Source organism: Aegilops tauschii, chromosome 2 (genome assembly GCF_002575655.3).
Source record: "Aegilops tauschii subsp. strangulata cultivar AL8/78 chromosome 2, Aet v6.0, whole genome shotgun sequence".
NCBI classification, from domain to species: Eukaryota; Viridiplantae; Streptophyta; class Magnoliopsida; order Poales; family Poaceae; genus Aegilops; species Aegilops tauschii.
Window position 1 is genome coordinate 487,116,031 of NC_053036.3, and position 14,039 is coordinate 487,130,069.

General features: G+C 45.0%; 2 protein-coding genes and 1 long non-coding RNA gene across 3 annotated transcripts; 1 reads left to right on the plus strand and 2 right to left on the minus strand.

Annotated features, from left to right (window-relative positions):
• Positions 1-1,173: 1,173 nt before the first annotated feature.
• LOC109759236 (uncharacterized) lies at positions 1,174-3,902 on the minus strand. Its single transcript, XR_002232025.4, has 4 exons — positions 3,752-3,902; positions 2,299-2,344; positions 2,058-2,206; positions 1,174-1,982 (listed from the first exon to the last, which is right to left on the minus strand). It is a non-coding gene; the product is annotated as an uncharacterized lncRNA (long non-coding RNA).
• A 342-nt stretch (positions 3,903-4,244) lies between these two features.
• On the plus strand, positions 4,245-7,593 carry LOC109759232 (uncharacterized). Its single transcript, XM_020318056.4, has 2 exons — positions 4,245-4,512; positions 7,234-7,593. The coding sequence occupies exons 1-2, from the start codon at positions 4,365-4,367 to the stop codon at positions 7,329-7,331; spliced, it is 246 nt and encodes an 81-aa protein (XP_020173645.1). The 5' UTR covers positions 4,245-4,364; the 3' UTR covers positions 7,332-7,593.
• An 884-nt stretch (positions 7,594-8,477) lies between these two features.
• Positions 8,478-10,677, minus strand: LOC120974637 (uncharacterized). Its single transcript, XM_040401051.3, has 2 exons — positions 10,404-10,677; positions 8,478-10,293 (listed from the first exon to the last, which is right to left on the minus strand). The coding sequence occupies exons 1-2, from the start codon at positions 10,477-10,479 to the stop codon at positions 9,776-9,778; spliced, it is 594 nt and encodes a 197-aa protein (XP_040256985.1). The 5' UTR covers positions 10,480-10,677; the 3' UTR covers positions 8,478-9,775.
• Between the last annotated feature and the right edge of the window lie 3,362 nt (positions 10,678-14,039).

The window sequence follows — 14,039 nt, forward strand, 5'->3', positions numbered from 1 at the left end:
AGACTAGAATTAGTCAGGAGTGAAGCAAGTACTATTTATTGAAGCAAAGTGCACATATATATTTTAGAATGGAAATTTGAAACTACTAGCATCACGTTAACTTACCATTGAGATCCTCCTGCATAGGTTGCCAGCAGCTGCTAACAAAATGGCCATCCAACCGGCCACTCGCAACCTATTCCAGCAGACTTCGACGGCCAATGTGAAGTTGGAGACCAATAAGCATACAATTGCACTGATCCCGAAACAAAGCAAGGTCTGCAGAGAAGAACTAGTCTAATGACTACCACTTGACAATCAAATGAAATGAATCAACTACGCAATGCTATGGTACGCACGTACCTTCTGAAAGTCGATGAAGCATAGGTATATTAGCCAGACCATGTTGGAAACAACGGCAGCTCCTATCACAATCTTCATGCATAGGTCAGCTTCACGCCACGGGCAATTGTCTTTCTCTGGATCCGGCAGCCTATTGCTCCCACAGGTAAATGCATAAAAGTATATCCAAGAAATGGACGCCAACAAAGATAAAGCGAACCAGCTTATCAGCCAGCCGCTCACATGTACACGGGACCCATCTTCATTACGTCTCCTGAGTCTAAAGACTCTCCAACTGCCAATCAACACATTGAAAGAAGCTCAAGTAATTAACCAGAAAATAATCAATCCTGATAGATCTAGTTGAGATGTATGATATAACTAATAAATCATTATACCCCGGGGACACAAGAAGCCAGCAGACACAAACAAAACCTGTACGTGATACAAAGGTAGTGAAAGTCAATAGCCATCAAGATTAATACAAAGAACAATAATAACTACCAGTTCTTATATGAAAGAAACAGGTTCTATACCAGACAGCGTAAATCTCATCTGATATATCATAGTGCTTGCTAAAAGTGAAAAAGTCTTCTGTGGGCCCAATCAACGCTGACAAAAAAACACAAAATCCATAATACCACAAAGATGTGAGTATCAGAATTACATCATCAAGTCCCTTAAAGGCTTAAACAACCACAAGGAACTCAATTGGCAAGCCAAAGAACGAAATTCGAAGTCTGGTCATATTAAGTGGGACAGAAAACAGATCTTTAGGAACTAAAATAAAAGGTATGTAGTTTTTTTTCCCCTCAAAAAAGTCTACAGTGAGCCTTTTTTTTTTCCTTTGAGTCTGATTCTTCTAGGGGATTTCTTAAATTCTGATGGGTGAACAAAATGGACAAGTTTGAAACCTTACCAACAAGATCCAATCTGAAAACAAACATATGTACAGTAACATGCTATTATATCAAACATACAATTTGCACGAATCCAATAAGAAACATACTCAAAAGTAGAAATTGCAGAAAGTATCTTTATTGATTCATATAATAAGCAAAGTACAATTACACGAGAAAGTGAAATCTGAAGAAGAAATATATTACAAGCACAATACTCTGTTCTCATTTACAATTCAAGCTCCTTTTGGAGACTGGATTTGCTATGAACATAGAACAAAAAAAACCTGGAAAGTTGCAGAATGAAAAGTATCGACAAAGGTTTTCCATCTTCGTGATCTAAAGCTCTAATTCCTTCCACAAGTTGCCTTTCAAAAATATCCAGGAATTCGACAGTTAAAGTGGCAATCCAAGTTCCATTCTCTTTTACGATTCAAAGTCTCATGGAGATGTGATTTGTTTATCAACTTTCAAAATAGGAACTAGAAAGTTGATGAAATTATAAGCGCACATAAGTTTTCCATCCTCATGACCTAAAGTTCCACAAGTTGCCTTCCAAAAGTTTTGAGAATTTGACATTTGAACTGACATCCCGAGTTCCATTCTTGTTGTCTTTGAATAAGCCGTGAAAACACTTTGACGACAAATATTCTTGATGGCATTTTCGATATGTCAAAAAGTGCGACAACAAGAGTTCCATTCTCATTGTATACTGATCTTGGTTCAAATAACCGAGCTTAAAATATTCGATAGTATTCCAGCCTTCACAGTAAAAAACACAAAGTCAATAAAAGAATATAGTATAAGAATAAAAGATAATGATCAAATTTTGCATACCCCAAACCGAAGGTTGTAGATTATGATCGAGTAGTGCTGTCCAAACGATCTGAGATGAAAGGACTCCTTGCGTGCTAATCGTAGAGCAGCAGGAGGAAATAGATCTGGGATAGAGCGCAGATGTCTCAAGCGTTTTGTGACCAACAACACTAACAATGAAAAGCAAACCATGAGTAACAGACCAAATGCTGACAACAACAGACGAAATACAATTAGTCTTGTATTGAGCTAAAAGACAGACCTCAAACCTCAGGCCAGTATATTATATTCCTTCTATTGCAGGGACGCTGACACAAAAGAGAGTATCCATAAGCAACAAGTCAAATTCTTAAAACAATAATATATACTCCCTCCGTTCCTAAATATTTGTCTTTTTAGGGATTTCAAATGGACTAGCACATACGGATGTATATAGACATATTTTAGAGTGTAGATTCACTCATTTTGCTCCGTATGTAGTCACTTGTTGAAATCTAGAAAGACAAATATTTAGGAACGGAGGTAGTACAAAGCAACACACAGTAGTAGCTCCAATACAAAGCAGCAACCATCACTGTAGAGTAGTCTTAATTACTACTTCCTCCGTTCACAACTATAAGATGTTATGGATATTTCAATATGGACTACATAAGTGAACAAACACACTAAAACGTGTCTACATACATCCGATTCAGAAAAAAATTGGAACATCTTATATTTGTGAACAGAGGGATTATTTGTTTTACATGTCCTATTGTGATGCGTGTCTTTGACTCAGTTGTGCCATCATGGAGTAACACGCTGCACAAGTATAATATATGCGGGGAGTAGATACACATAGTTCAGACAGCAATTCTAAACCTTACTGATTTCCAGAACACATACCGCAAGTTAAACTGTAACTCTGAAGATAAGCATCTTGAGAAATGGAATTCTTGAACATCTCAGATAGAATAAGTAGTCCAGGTTATAGCAAACACACAATATCTACAATGTCCTAATGCACTCTGTGAGAAAGAGAAATTTATTACTAGCTACATCAGAACTGAAGAACTGACTATTGACTAATGACTACTCTTAAGTAGTCTGAGCACTGGGCATAGACTAAGATCACAGGGATCAGGGGAAACCTGCTGCATTTGGTAAGCAACATGGGCATGAACTTGGTTGCAGCTAAAGCACTCCCTGACTCCGGTAAGCACATCACAGCAGGTTTTGTTAAAGAAAGTGCAGAAACATGTAAAAGTTGTAAGCATTTAGTCACTAAATTAGGCAATTTATTCTATATCTATAATGAGCATCCATGGAGTTCCATTACGTGTAAAAACTAAAAGTAGTGCATTAGGGCCTGACGCCCCCGCATGTCCTGGCTCCTGCTTCTTCTTCCTCCCCGGCTCCTATTCCCCACCGACGACCACCGCGTCCTCTCGCCCACCACCGCCTCCCTTCTCCTCCAAGAAAACGAACGCACTAGGGCTTGACGCCTCCGCACCTCCTGGTTCCTCCCCCGCTCCTCTTACCCACCCACGCCCACCACCGCCTCCTTCTGCTGCGCACCCCCCTCCCCCCCTCCTCTGCTTCCGCGCCGCTCGGACCCTCTCCGCCACCACAACCTCGATGATCTGCCGCCGGCGGCAGCGGCGCCGTCGAGTCGAACCGAACGTTGCATCGGTAGGTTTCCCCAGACAAAACGGAGAGAACGGAAGAGCAAGTACCTGCCAGAGCAGGCGGCGCTCGGCGCGGCGAGGGTGAGGGTCCGTATCGGGGGCGGTCGGCGGGTCGTGTCCGCGGCTGAGGAAGGCGGGGGCGGCCGGCGGGTCGTCTCCGCGGCTGAGGAAGGCGGGGGCGGCCGGCGGGTCGTCTCCGCGGCTGAGGAAGGCGGGTCGTCTCCGCTGCCGAAGAAGGCGAGGGAAGCAGAGGCTGCGCGGCGCGGCGGCGAGGCAGGCCCGAATGCGCGCGGCGCGTGGGCGTGGCATGCTATGGAGACGAGCCGTTGTGTTCCGCAATATACGTGGAGTTGCCTCTAGCTTGGGTCTGGGCCGGCCGATTAAAGGTCTGGGTGGATCGGGCTGACTTGGGCCAATAATTTGCGTCCATGGGCCAACAAGTCTGCTGTATTTGGGCCGAGTCTCACACATTTTTGCTGGATCCCTAAAAAAACACATCCTTGCTGGAAAGCAGCGGATAAATGAGAGCCCTTAGATGCAGTTTGGATGGCAGATACTGTGACTTGGCGCTGCCACGTTAGAGAATCCTTCGTCCCCTCGCAGTCGCACGCACGCACCAACTTCCCACACCACAGCATACCAGGCGGCGGCGGCGGCGGTGATGGGAGGCGAGGGCGCCAGTTCCAGCGGCGGGGGGTTCCGCGCCCGGATAGACCACTACCTGTACAGCGGAGAGAAGAAGCACGTCGTCGCAGGCATCGCCATCTTCGCCGCCATTTTCGGGGTGCCCTGGTACCTCATGACCCGAGGTATCGAATCCCTTCCTACAAAAAAAAAGAGAAAAAAACCCAATCCTTAGTCTCCCCCACCTCCTCTGGCTACCGTGATGATCTGTATGCAATTTGGAAGAGTCGGCGGATTCACCTATGCGGGTCCTATTCCGCGTTCATATGTGTTGTGCAGCTCTCGATGAGGGGAACTAGGGTTTGGTAATTTCAGGCTTGGTAATTCGTGTTGCTGATGTTATCTTCCACCTCCTCTTTGATCTTTGCATGCTCAAGATTTGAGGCCATCTGATTATGTTGCAGTTGAAATCTGGATGAAATCATTTAGTCATAAGACTAAATTCTCTACAACTACAAACCTTCTTGGAATAAACATTTTAATGCATCTAGTTCTTTGTTCCTCTTAGGACAACGTTTTAAGTCCTCTACATGCCATGTTCAGTTGTCAAGTTAGGAAAACAGAAGTAGGAAACTGCTATTATTGGAGGTCGGTCCTATATGCATATACCCGTTGGATGATAACTCATACTTTCATTTTTGCACTGTATTTCAATCAATCAGAACATCTGTGGATTTATTTAGCATCATGAGACAGTTTGGTACAGAGAGAACATACTCCTTCTGTTCATAAATAAATGATGGTTTGGACATGGTTACAATCTGCCATATACAACTCTGACTGATATTTTTCACATGAATATGCTAATATTATTTTAAAATTTTGGTATGTTATGAAATATTTTCCATTACAAAATCTTGTAGCATCAGTTCATATGATGGAACTAAATATTTCATTGAATTTAATATGAGTAGAAGTTAGGGAAGTTTGATTGTATGCATTCTAGGATGTGGTCTATTTAATGGAGATAGTATGTACTTGGAGATATTTCCTCAGGCTTTCTGTTTTAGTATGTGCATTTCAACCATGAAACAGAAAACTAGTTTTGTGGGCTCACCTTTGTCATTTTCACTCATTTGGTTACCAATCAAGTATATATGCATTGTTGTAAAATTAGACAGTACTACAAAATATATAGTTGTGTACATTAGATACCTTACTGGAATTGCCGTTGCGCCTTGGTTTTCATATCTTGTATTGAATTCCACAACCTCCCTTAATATGTGGCCACTGGCATTCTGTCTACAGATTGAGCAATTAGGTCTGCTTTAAAAAAAAAATTATATGGTATGTCATAAACGTAGAGCTTTACCATTAAATCATATGCGCATAGGTAAGCACAAAGCTTGTAGCAGGTTTTTAACAATATAGTGTTATAGTATTATCTACTCTCCATCACTTATGAACCGTGTTATATGGCACATTATATCAAAGGTTTAGTGACACAGGCTTCACATTCACATGATACAGGACCAATGACAAGAAAAAATAGCATTACTGTCTTCACCAGAATCATCCCTATGTTTTTTATCATCTACCTTGATTTCCGCAAGTACCATGGCGTGTAGTGTACATGCACCTGATAGGCAATTCATGCCCTATACTTGGTAAAAAAAAGTGCCTAGTTTACAATTTTGATCACTTCTGGTGCAGCACACCGCAGTGTTTTCTGGTTGGAACAATGTAATGCACTATCAAGTGTTCAAACATCTGTAACTTGAATCTCTTGTAGGGTTGGAAGGTGCCGAAACATAGATAGGATTATTCTGTTTCCTTTAGATATTCTAGTCTGATTAAGATTCGATATGCTATGGTCTAGATTGGGTTATTGATGTAGATTGGTTAATGTTTCTATTGGATTTCAATGTGCTTTTGTTGCTCTGTCTCTGGTAGGATTATGGTGGAAATGGCAAAGATGTTTATATGTGTGGATTATGTTTGAGAACATATAAGGCATTATGTCTGACTTATTTGCTACACAGGCTCAGCCCTTGTATATTTAGGTGGTAGGCACAGTGACGATGCACTATTGCTGCCATATTTTGGGTGTTAGTATATGTTGGAGCAATATAAGTGAGTCACATGCTTTGCTTTATGATTGCCAATGTTGCATCTATTGTTTTCTTTGTCTCGGTAAATACTTTAAGACTCCATTCCTTACCCTAGTCTCAAACATAGTTTTCTTTGTGGATGAAATCTTTGGCGTCAGCTAAAATGATAGATATGAATTTAGTGAATAAAGTCTCCATTGAGGGTAAGGAACAGTCCCCAGTTTCATCATCTTTGATCCAGATCTATATGTGTGTGACTTCTTTTATGTTTTCAGTTGCTGACAATTGCTTAGTTCTAGAGCATTCCGAAGGCACGATCAACGTTTAAATATAGGAATGCCCATTACAAGTTTGATTTCCTTATACTCACTGCAACTGGTCATATTTATGGTTACTGAAAGAAGTTTACTGTCATGGTGATGAACTTGTGTCTCCTGTGTGTACACGATGTTAGGTGTAAACGAAGGAATTAAAGCTTCAGTTGATAACGATAGCTATGTGATGCTTGACCTGTCCCGTGATATTGGTATAATAAGTTTGAATTCATAGCATCATAGCACACATGCATATATATGTTTAGGTAAATTTTCTGCATTCATCACCCCCAAAACATCAGGTAGGAGTACGAGTTACAATCCAACTTGATCGTCCAATGATGCTTTGGCCATTGGATCAATTCTGTCTGCTTCAAAGCATTTTTTGTAGATATATAAACCAGGAAGCTAATACATTTTTCATTTACTCCTTTTGGCACTGGAGAGCCTACTTGATTGCAATATATCTCATCAATTGCAGGGGCAAAGCATGACTCCCATCAAGATTATGTGGAGCGAGCTAACAAGGCGAGGTCGGATAGGCTTTCTTCTGGACAGCCATCATCACTGAAAGAATGAAGCAGCTGTCTCAACCGGCCCCAGATTGCCCAACATCTGCATGCAGTTTACATTATGAATCTGAAGGCTTAATCTTGTGTCAAATAAACAGACCATCTCTGTTCTGATTGTCAGCAGCTATGGGGAAAACGTAGTGCTATTGTAATACAGTAATAGAAATTTTGTTCGCGGGAAACTCAGAGTAGTGTCTTTTCTATTCTAAGAGGAGATGATGGACAAATCATGGTATTTTTATCTCATCCGGAGCCAACTCTTGTTTGTACGCCACTGGAAGATAGTGCGCCTGATTTGTTGTGGATGTTACGGGCTAGTAGAGGAGTATAGCGCAACATGCATGGAATTGGTAGAGTTAGGCGAGACGGAGCCGCGCCTGTTGATGGCACCGTGGGAGACGGCCGGCGTGGGGCAGAGTAGAGGTGGCGGTAGAGGGGATCGGGAGGGAGAGAAAAACGGGATTGAGAGCTGTGAGTGGGTGGCATCTAGCGAAAAGACAAAATTGCCCCTTGCTGAGGATGAAACTGCGTGGCGCCACCGTGAAACGATCCCGTGCAAGAGGTTTCCCAGAGCGTGATCTGAAGGCCCAAAGTGTCAATTATCCGAGATGCCCCGTAAGTTTCAGTTGTCTATTTCCTTTCGGAGGGGAACTTAATCTCAAATCTGAAATCAATAACATGTACTGTAGGTCAAATGCTCAGCCATATGCGATACTAAAGTAGTGATCTAAAACGTTCTATATTAGTTTACATTCTTCGCTGCAAATCACTACTGGGAGAGTATACACTATACCTGCCTACAAAGTGCATTTTAGAAGAAATAATCCAACTTAGGAAGGTCCTGTGAAGGAAGTAGTGGAAACCAATCCCGAATGGGTAATGATTTGAGACCGGCGACCAGCCACAGCTTCGGCTGGTCATGGAAAAGACCGACCAGACCCAGGCCGGGCTTGGGCCTAAGTTTTGAGCCCGAAGGCCAGGATGGGCTTGGGCTTGGCATATTTGCGTTTTAGGGAAGAGGCCTGGCCTGAGGCCCGAGGGGCTTTTCTACTAATGGGCCAGGCATGGGCCTGAAATCTAGGCCCGACGGCCAGGCCCGGTCTTGGGCCTAGGTTTTCTGCTACGGGGTTTATAATGCCCGACCCGACTTATGGCCACGTATACCTGAGGCGCGTCATTGAGTGGACCGGTGGCCCCTCTCCTTACGGCTTATCCCCTTCCCATCGCTTTTTTGGCCACTTGTTCGGTGTGGCAGTAAATTGCACAAAACCATCATGTTGAAGGCTAGATTAGCAGAAAACACGAGTTTACATTTTTTTTGGCAAAAAACACTATGTCTACGGTAATCTTTTTTGCAAATAACATTGATCGGCGGCTTTAGCTCGGTTAAGCGTATTTATGATAGATGGGGCCCGCTAGTCGGGCTAAAACCAATTTTTTCTCTTTTTTCCCTTCCAATGACAGGTGGACCCCCATAGGGCCACACATTACCAAACGTTGCCGTTAAATCTGAGATGTTAAGTAGTGCCACGTCAGCCTGCCTGGCGGGCCCCATCTGTCATATAGTAAGACGTTAATTTTAGACTTTTTTGACTAATGTAAGACCTTTTTTGACTCTAGTGTATTTTCAAAAAAGTCTTATGTTATGGGACGGAGAGAGTAGTTTTCTTGTAACAAGCCTCATAGCAGATTCTGGAGCTATTTTATCTGAATAAAGCACCCCATATTCCCCTAAAGAAAAAGAAAAAAAAATGTTTTTGGTCCCTCGAGTTCCCCAAAAGTATAGACTTGGTCCCTCAAGATTTTTTGGTATACATTTGGTCCTTCAAGTCTCAAAACTAAAGTTTGGTCCAAAACAAGATCTTAAGCACGTTGAGAGGGTTTGACCACGACCATGTTGACCAGGTTTGATTGATGAATAGTACATTCAAAAAATAGCAAAAAACAAAAAAACAAAAAAAAACTCTAAAATTTTGTGGCAACCAAGATGCTCGGGTGCGTGAAAATTTGTGTGGTATTTCGACATCCGAGGAGTTCGTGGCAAAAAAAAAACTAATTTTGGCTCACAAAGAAGGCAAAATTTGTTTGTTTTTTTATAGAGCTCATCGGATGTTATTTGACCACAACTATTTACACGCACCAAACGCACCCAAGCATGTTGTTGTCACAAAATTTCAGTTTTTTTTATAAATTTTTTGCTATTTTTTGAATTTACTGTTTATCAATCAAACCTGCTCAAACCCTGGTCAACATGCTCAAAATCTGGTTTTAAACCAAACTTATCCGGTTTTGAGACTTAAAAAGGCCAAATATATACCTAAAAATCTTAAGCGAAAGTCTATACTTTTGAGAAACTTAAGAACCAAGAACATACTTTTCTTGAAGAAAACTATGAATATGAAAATAACAGACGCATACGCTGGGAATTCGTGCTGCACGCACGCAGATCGGTCAAAACTCCTGGTCTGCCCTAGTCATGAAGTCGGTGAAGGTCCTGCACCGTGACGGCTGATGCAGTACACGCGATGCAACCTTGCACCACAGCACGACGGGGCCACCTTGCTGGCCGACGCCGCTGCGGAACAGCTTGGCCTCCACGTCGAATTCCGCGGAGTCCCAGCGCAGCTCGGCCTCCACGCGCCTCCTCACGGCGTCCGCCACGCCTGCAGCTTTGCCGCCTAGCGCCACCGCCTCCACCTCCGCCGCGCTCTTCGCCCCGACGCTGAAGCCCGGCACGCGGCCCTCCGCTACCGCGACGCCCGCGTAGGACACCACCACCTTCCCATCGCTGAAGCTGTTGCCCACCCACTTCGTCCGCCTGTTCTCCGCGTGCAGGGTCACGTTGAACGCCAGGGCGCTGAGCCCCGCCGGCTGGCCACGGCCGTCGATGCCGGTGAGCTCGAGGGAGTAGACGTCCCAGTAGGAACTCCTGAACGCGTTGATGAGGGCGAGCAGGAGCACGCCTGCACCTGTTTGATTTGAAAGCTTGTAATAAAGCGAAAAATACACAAACCTGGAACCAGATTGATGATTACAGATGCAAAAAACGATGCTGCGAAGGAGAAGGGGGGAACCGTACCAACTCCAATCACGAAGGAAAACCAGCTAAACCAGAAAACCCCTCCCCAGTCAACATGGGTCGATTCTTTCTCCATGATTGATTGATTGTTGAGGCCGATCTGTCCCCCAAGCAGATCGACTTATATTGCAGGAGCCAGCGACCGCCTTGTATATATGCAAAAAAATAAAAAAATAAAATTATGGAGGTGCGTGTACGTGCAAGAGTTGGGTTACAATTGGAGACCTCATATTTTGTCTCAATCAAACTCGTAACAATCCCCGCAGCAAACCAAAAAAAGAGAAAAAAAAAAAACTGGTACCATCGATCTCTAGTGCGCACCATTCCGGTAGCGATTCCCCCACAGGGGAACTCAATCGATTGATAGCCTTCTCCGAAATCGATATGCACAACTTAATCATCTTACGGTCAAATCCTACATGAACTCCACAAGGGAACGTGATCGATCCGGGCTGTCTGGGACTGTGGGTTATATATATAGCATAATGTACCCGAGGACAGGAAACGAGACATCTTTATCTTTAATTAACTCTCACTCTAGCCGCGCGCGTGAATACATCGACCCACTGCACCATGGAGGCAAAACTTCTGCAGCACGGCCGGAGCGACGAACAACCTTCGATGGAGCGCCGGAACAAGCAGCCAAACGGGTACGGTGACTGCCATGGATATGCTAGTCATGGTCTTCGTTCTGTGTATAGTCGGCCTGCTTTTTTGGGTCCTTGCTCTGGGTCTCGTCGGCTTGGAGGCATCCCGGCTACCGGAGTTCTCCGTGGTCATGGACGGATTTTCCGACCTCGAGGACCACGTCGCGCGGACGTTCAATCTCACCGTGGTCATCAACAACTTCGGGGGCAAGTCCGAGGCCTGCGTGGGCGGCGAGGCAGTGGTCTTATACGGAGGAGTGCCACTCGCCGGCTGTGGCGTGCAGGATCTGTGCGTGCCGCCCAAGTGCTCCACGAAGTTCCATATCGTCGCCGCGAGCGGAGGGGTGGGTCTACCGGGGGAGCTGGCCGAGCGCATGGCGGACGAGAAGCACGCTGGCGGCGCGGTGCAGGTAGAGGTTCGCGTCGTCTCGCCGAAGCACCGGTCGTTCGCGTCGTGCATGGCGGCGTTGGCTCGTGGGGCAGCGGCGCCGCCGTCCCCATGCCAGGGCGTGTTTCTCTCCGATGAATCCGACGGCGTTAGGCGTACGGCTGACCCGCCCGGCTTTCTGTTCTGAGAGAGCATGTATGCCTTTGCCAGTTTACCTGCATTTTCCTTTTATTTTCCCGTTGGTACATAATTCGTTCATATTAATCTACAAGAGCTCTTTTTTCTGAAAATATGCTCTGGCCTATGTACTTGCATCCAGGGCCGGGCCTGAAGTTTCGGAGGCCCTAGGGCAAACTCAATAAATGGGCCCAGTGGTCGAAGTGTTCTCTTTTTAGATTCCATACATTGATATGAAAAAATATTGTAAAGCCATAATAATAAACAATGATAAAATAATTCAGGTGGATAATATCTAGTAACAATGTTGTACTTTTACGTTCTAGATCAAATATCAATAAGTTACAGAGCACAACAAAAAACAAATGCCTTTAATAATCATGAAAAACGACTCCGTGCATTTTTCTATTCAAAAATCATCAATGGTAGTGTCAAGATTAATGATAGTAATTTATCTGCTCTTTTACTGTCGAAGGGCCATTGGCCGAATTTTATTAGAAAGGGAAAGAAAGAGTACAAAGAGTTACAGTCTAGGAGAGCTAGAGCTGCGACCGCAAAAGTACAACCACCTCACCGCGTGTCCCACCGAAAAAACACACGATCAACAAAGAGCCCAAGCTCATGCCACCAAATCGCTAATACAACCCGCGGCCCTCCAGACGCCGATATCCTCCAGGATCAGGTCCCGAATCTTGTCAGCAGAACTTGCCACATTATCAAAGATCCTCGCGTTCCTTTCCTTCCAAATCCTCCAGTGAAGAAGAATGACAATCGTGTCGAAGTTCCTCCGCATTGGCTTCGGGATCGTCGCCCTTGCCTTCAACCACCACTCTTCTGTAGAGTTGAAGGTAACATCAGGGATCAGGAAATCAGCCCTTGTCCGTGCCTTAAAACGAAGCCAAACTAGCTTGGTGAAATTGCAGTGCACAAAGAGATGTGAGCAGGACTCAGGCTCAGAAGCGCAAAGAGGACAGATGCCGTTGGATGGCCAGTTCCTCCGCTCCAGGTTGTCAGCTATCAGACATCTACGGTGGACAGCCAGCCACATGAAAAACTTGCAACGTGGTGGCGCCTTGGATTTCCAGATCGGCTTGTAGCACGCAAAGCTAGTGTTCCCGAGGAAGAACAAGTGATAAGCACTCTTAACAGAGAACTGTTGATCGTGCAACAATTTCCAGATCGCCCGGTCTCTGGTTCCCATAGTCAACGATGTGTCCTGGACAATCTCCCAAACCCGTAGGTATTGGGCCATGGCTATAAGAGTTAAACCTCCTGAGATATCTCTGATCCAGGTCTGGCCTTGCAAAGCCTCTCTCACTGATCTCCCTTTGTCCCGAACAAAGGAGAACAATGCTGGAGCCATAGCAGCAATAGAACGGCCATCCAGGAGCCAGTTGTCAGTCCAAAACCGCGCGGATTCACCGTCACCCAGACTGATGCAGCAGGCCGCATTGAACATGGCCTGAACATCCTTCTCTGTGGAATCAGGGATATGTTGCCACGGTCTCTCCTTTGCGTCCCATTGTAACCACGGCCATTTGCATCTGAGTGCCAAGCCGAACCACTTGAGATTAATAATGCCGAGTCCCATTGTAACCACGGCCATTTGCATCTGAATGCCAAGCCGAACCACGGTCTCTCCTCTGCTCTTTTACTGTCTTTCTTCTCAAAGCTAGACAAGTGTTTTTCAACATGTTTGCCAAAAAAAAGGAGCGAGCGCGACACCTAAATGCTGGAGACTGGATTAAATTAGCAGCAACAATCTCCAACTATATATATAAAGGCCAACAAATGTTGCTTTTACAGGAATAAAAAATACTCCAGATTGAGATTGAGGACTAAAATAATTCACACACAAAATACCTCGGTTGTTCTGCCCTTCCTTGCCCTACTGTGCTAGAAGCCGGCAGCCAGTGCGATGGAGTAACTCGGTGCTGATCTGCTCCATTCTCCAGGAAAAGCAAAGACAAAGTAATCACCATGGGGCCTTGGGGCCTTGATCACACATGCATATAGGTCGCTAGATTGGATCGGAGAAATTGGAGAGGCGATCAAGCAAACCGCCACGGCGCCGCGCAATCACGTTTTTTTAAAGGATCCGGCGCCGCCGGCCGCGCAATCACGTGAGTTGCGTATTAGGCTTTTGGGCTTCTCCTAGACGTATCATATACGGGCCTCGTCGGCCTTTTTGTTTCACATCAATATTGGGCCTATGTTATATGGCTGTATCCTTTTATATGTGCTGGGTCGGGGCCCCTAGTTTGGCTGGGCCCCGGGCCGTCGCCCCTGCTGCCCTGGCCCAGGGCCGGCCCTGCTTGCATCTAGCGATGAGCACGCTCAAAATATTTCCTTCCTCGAGGCATCGTCATTCAAAACCTTTCTCGCAGTCAGGGTGTTGCCAATGACGATGATAGTTGTTGATGT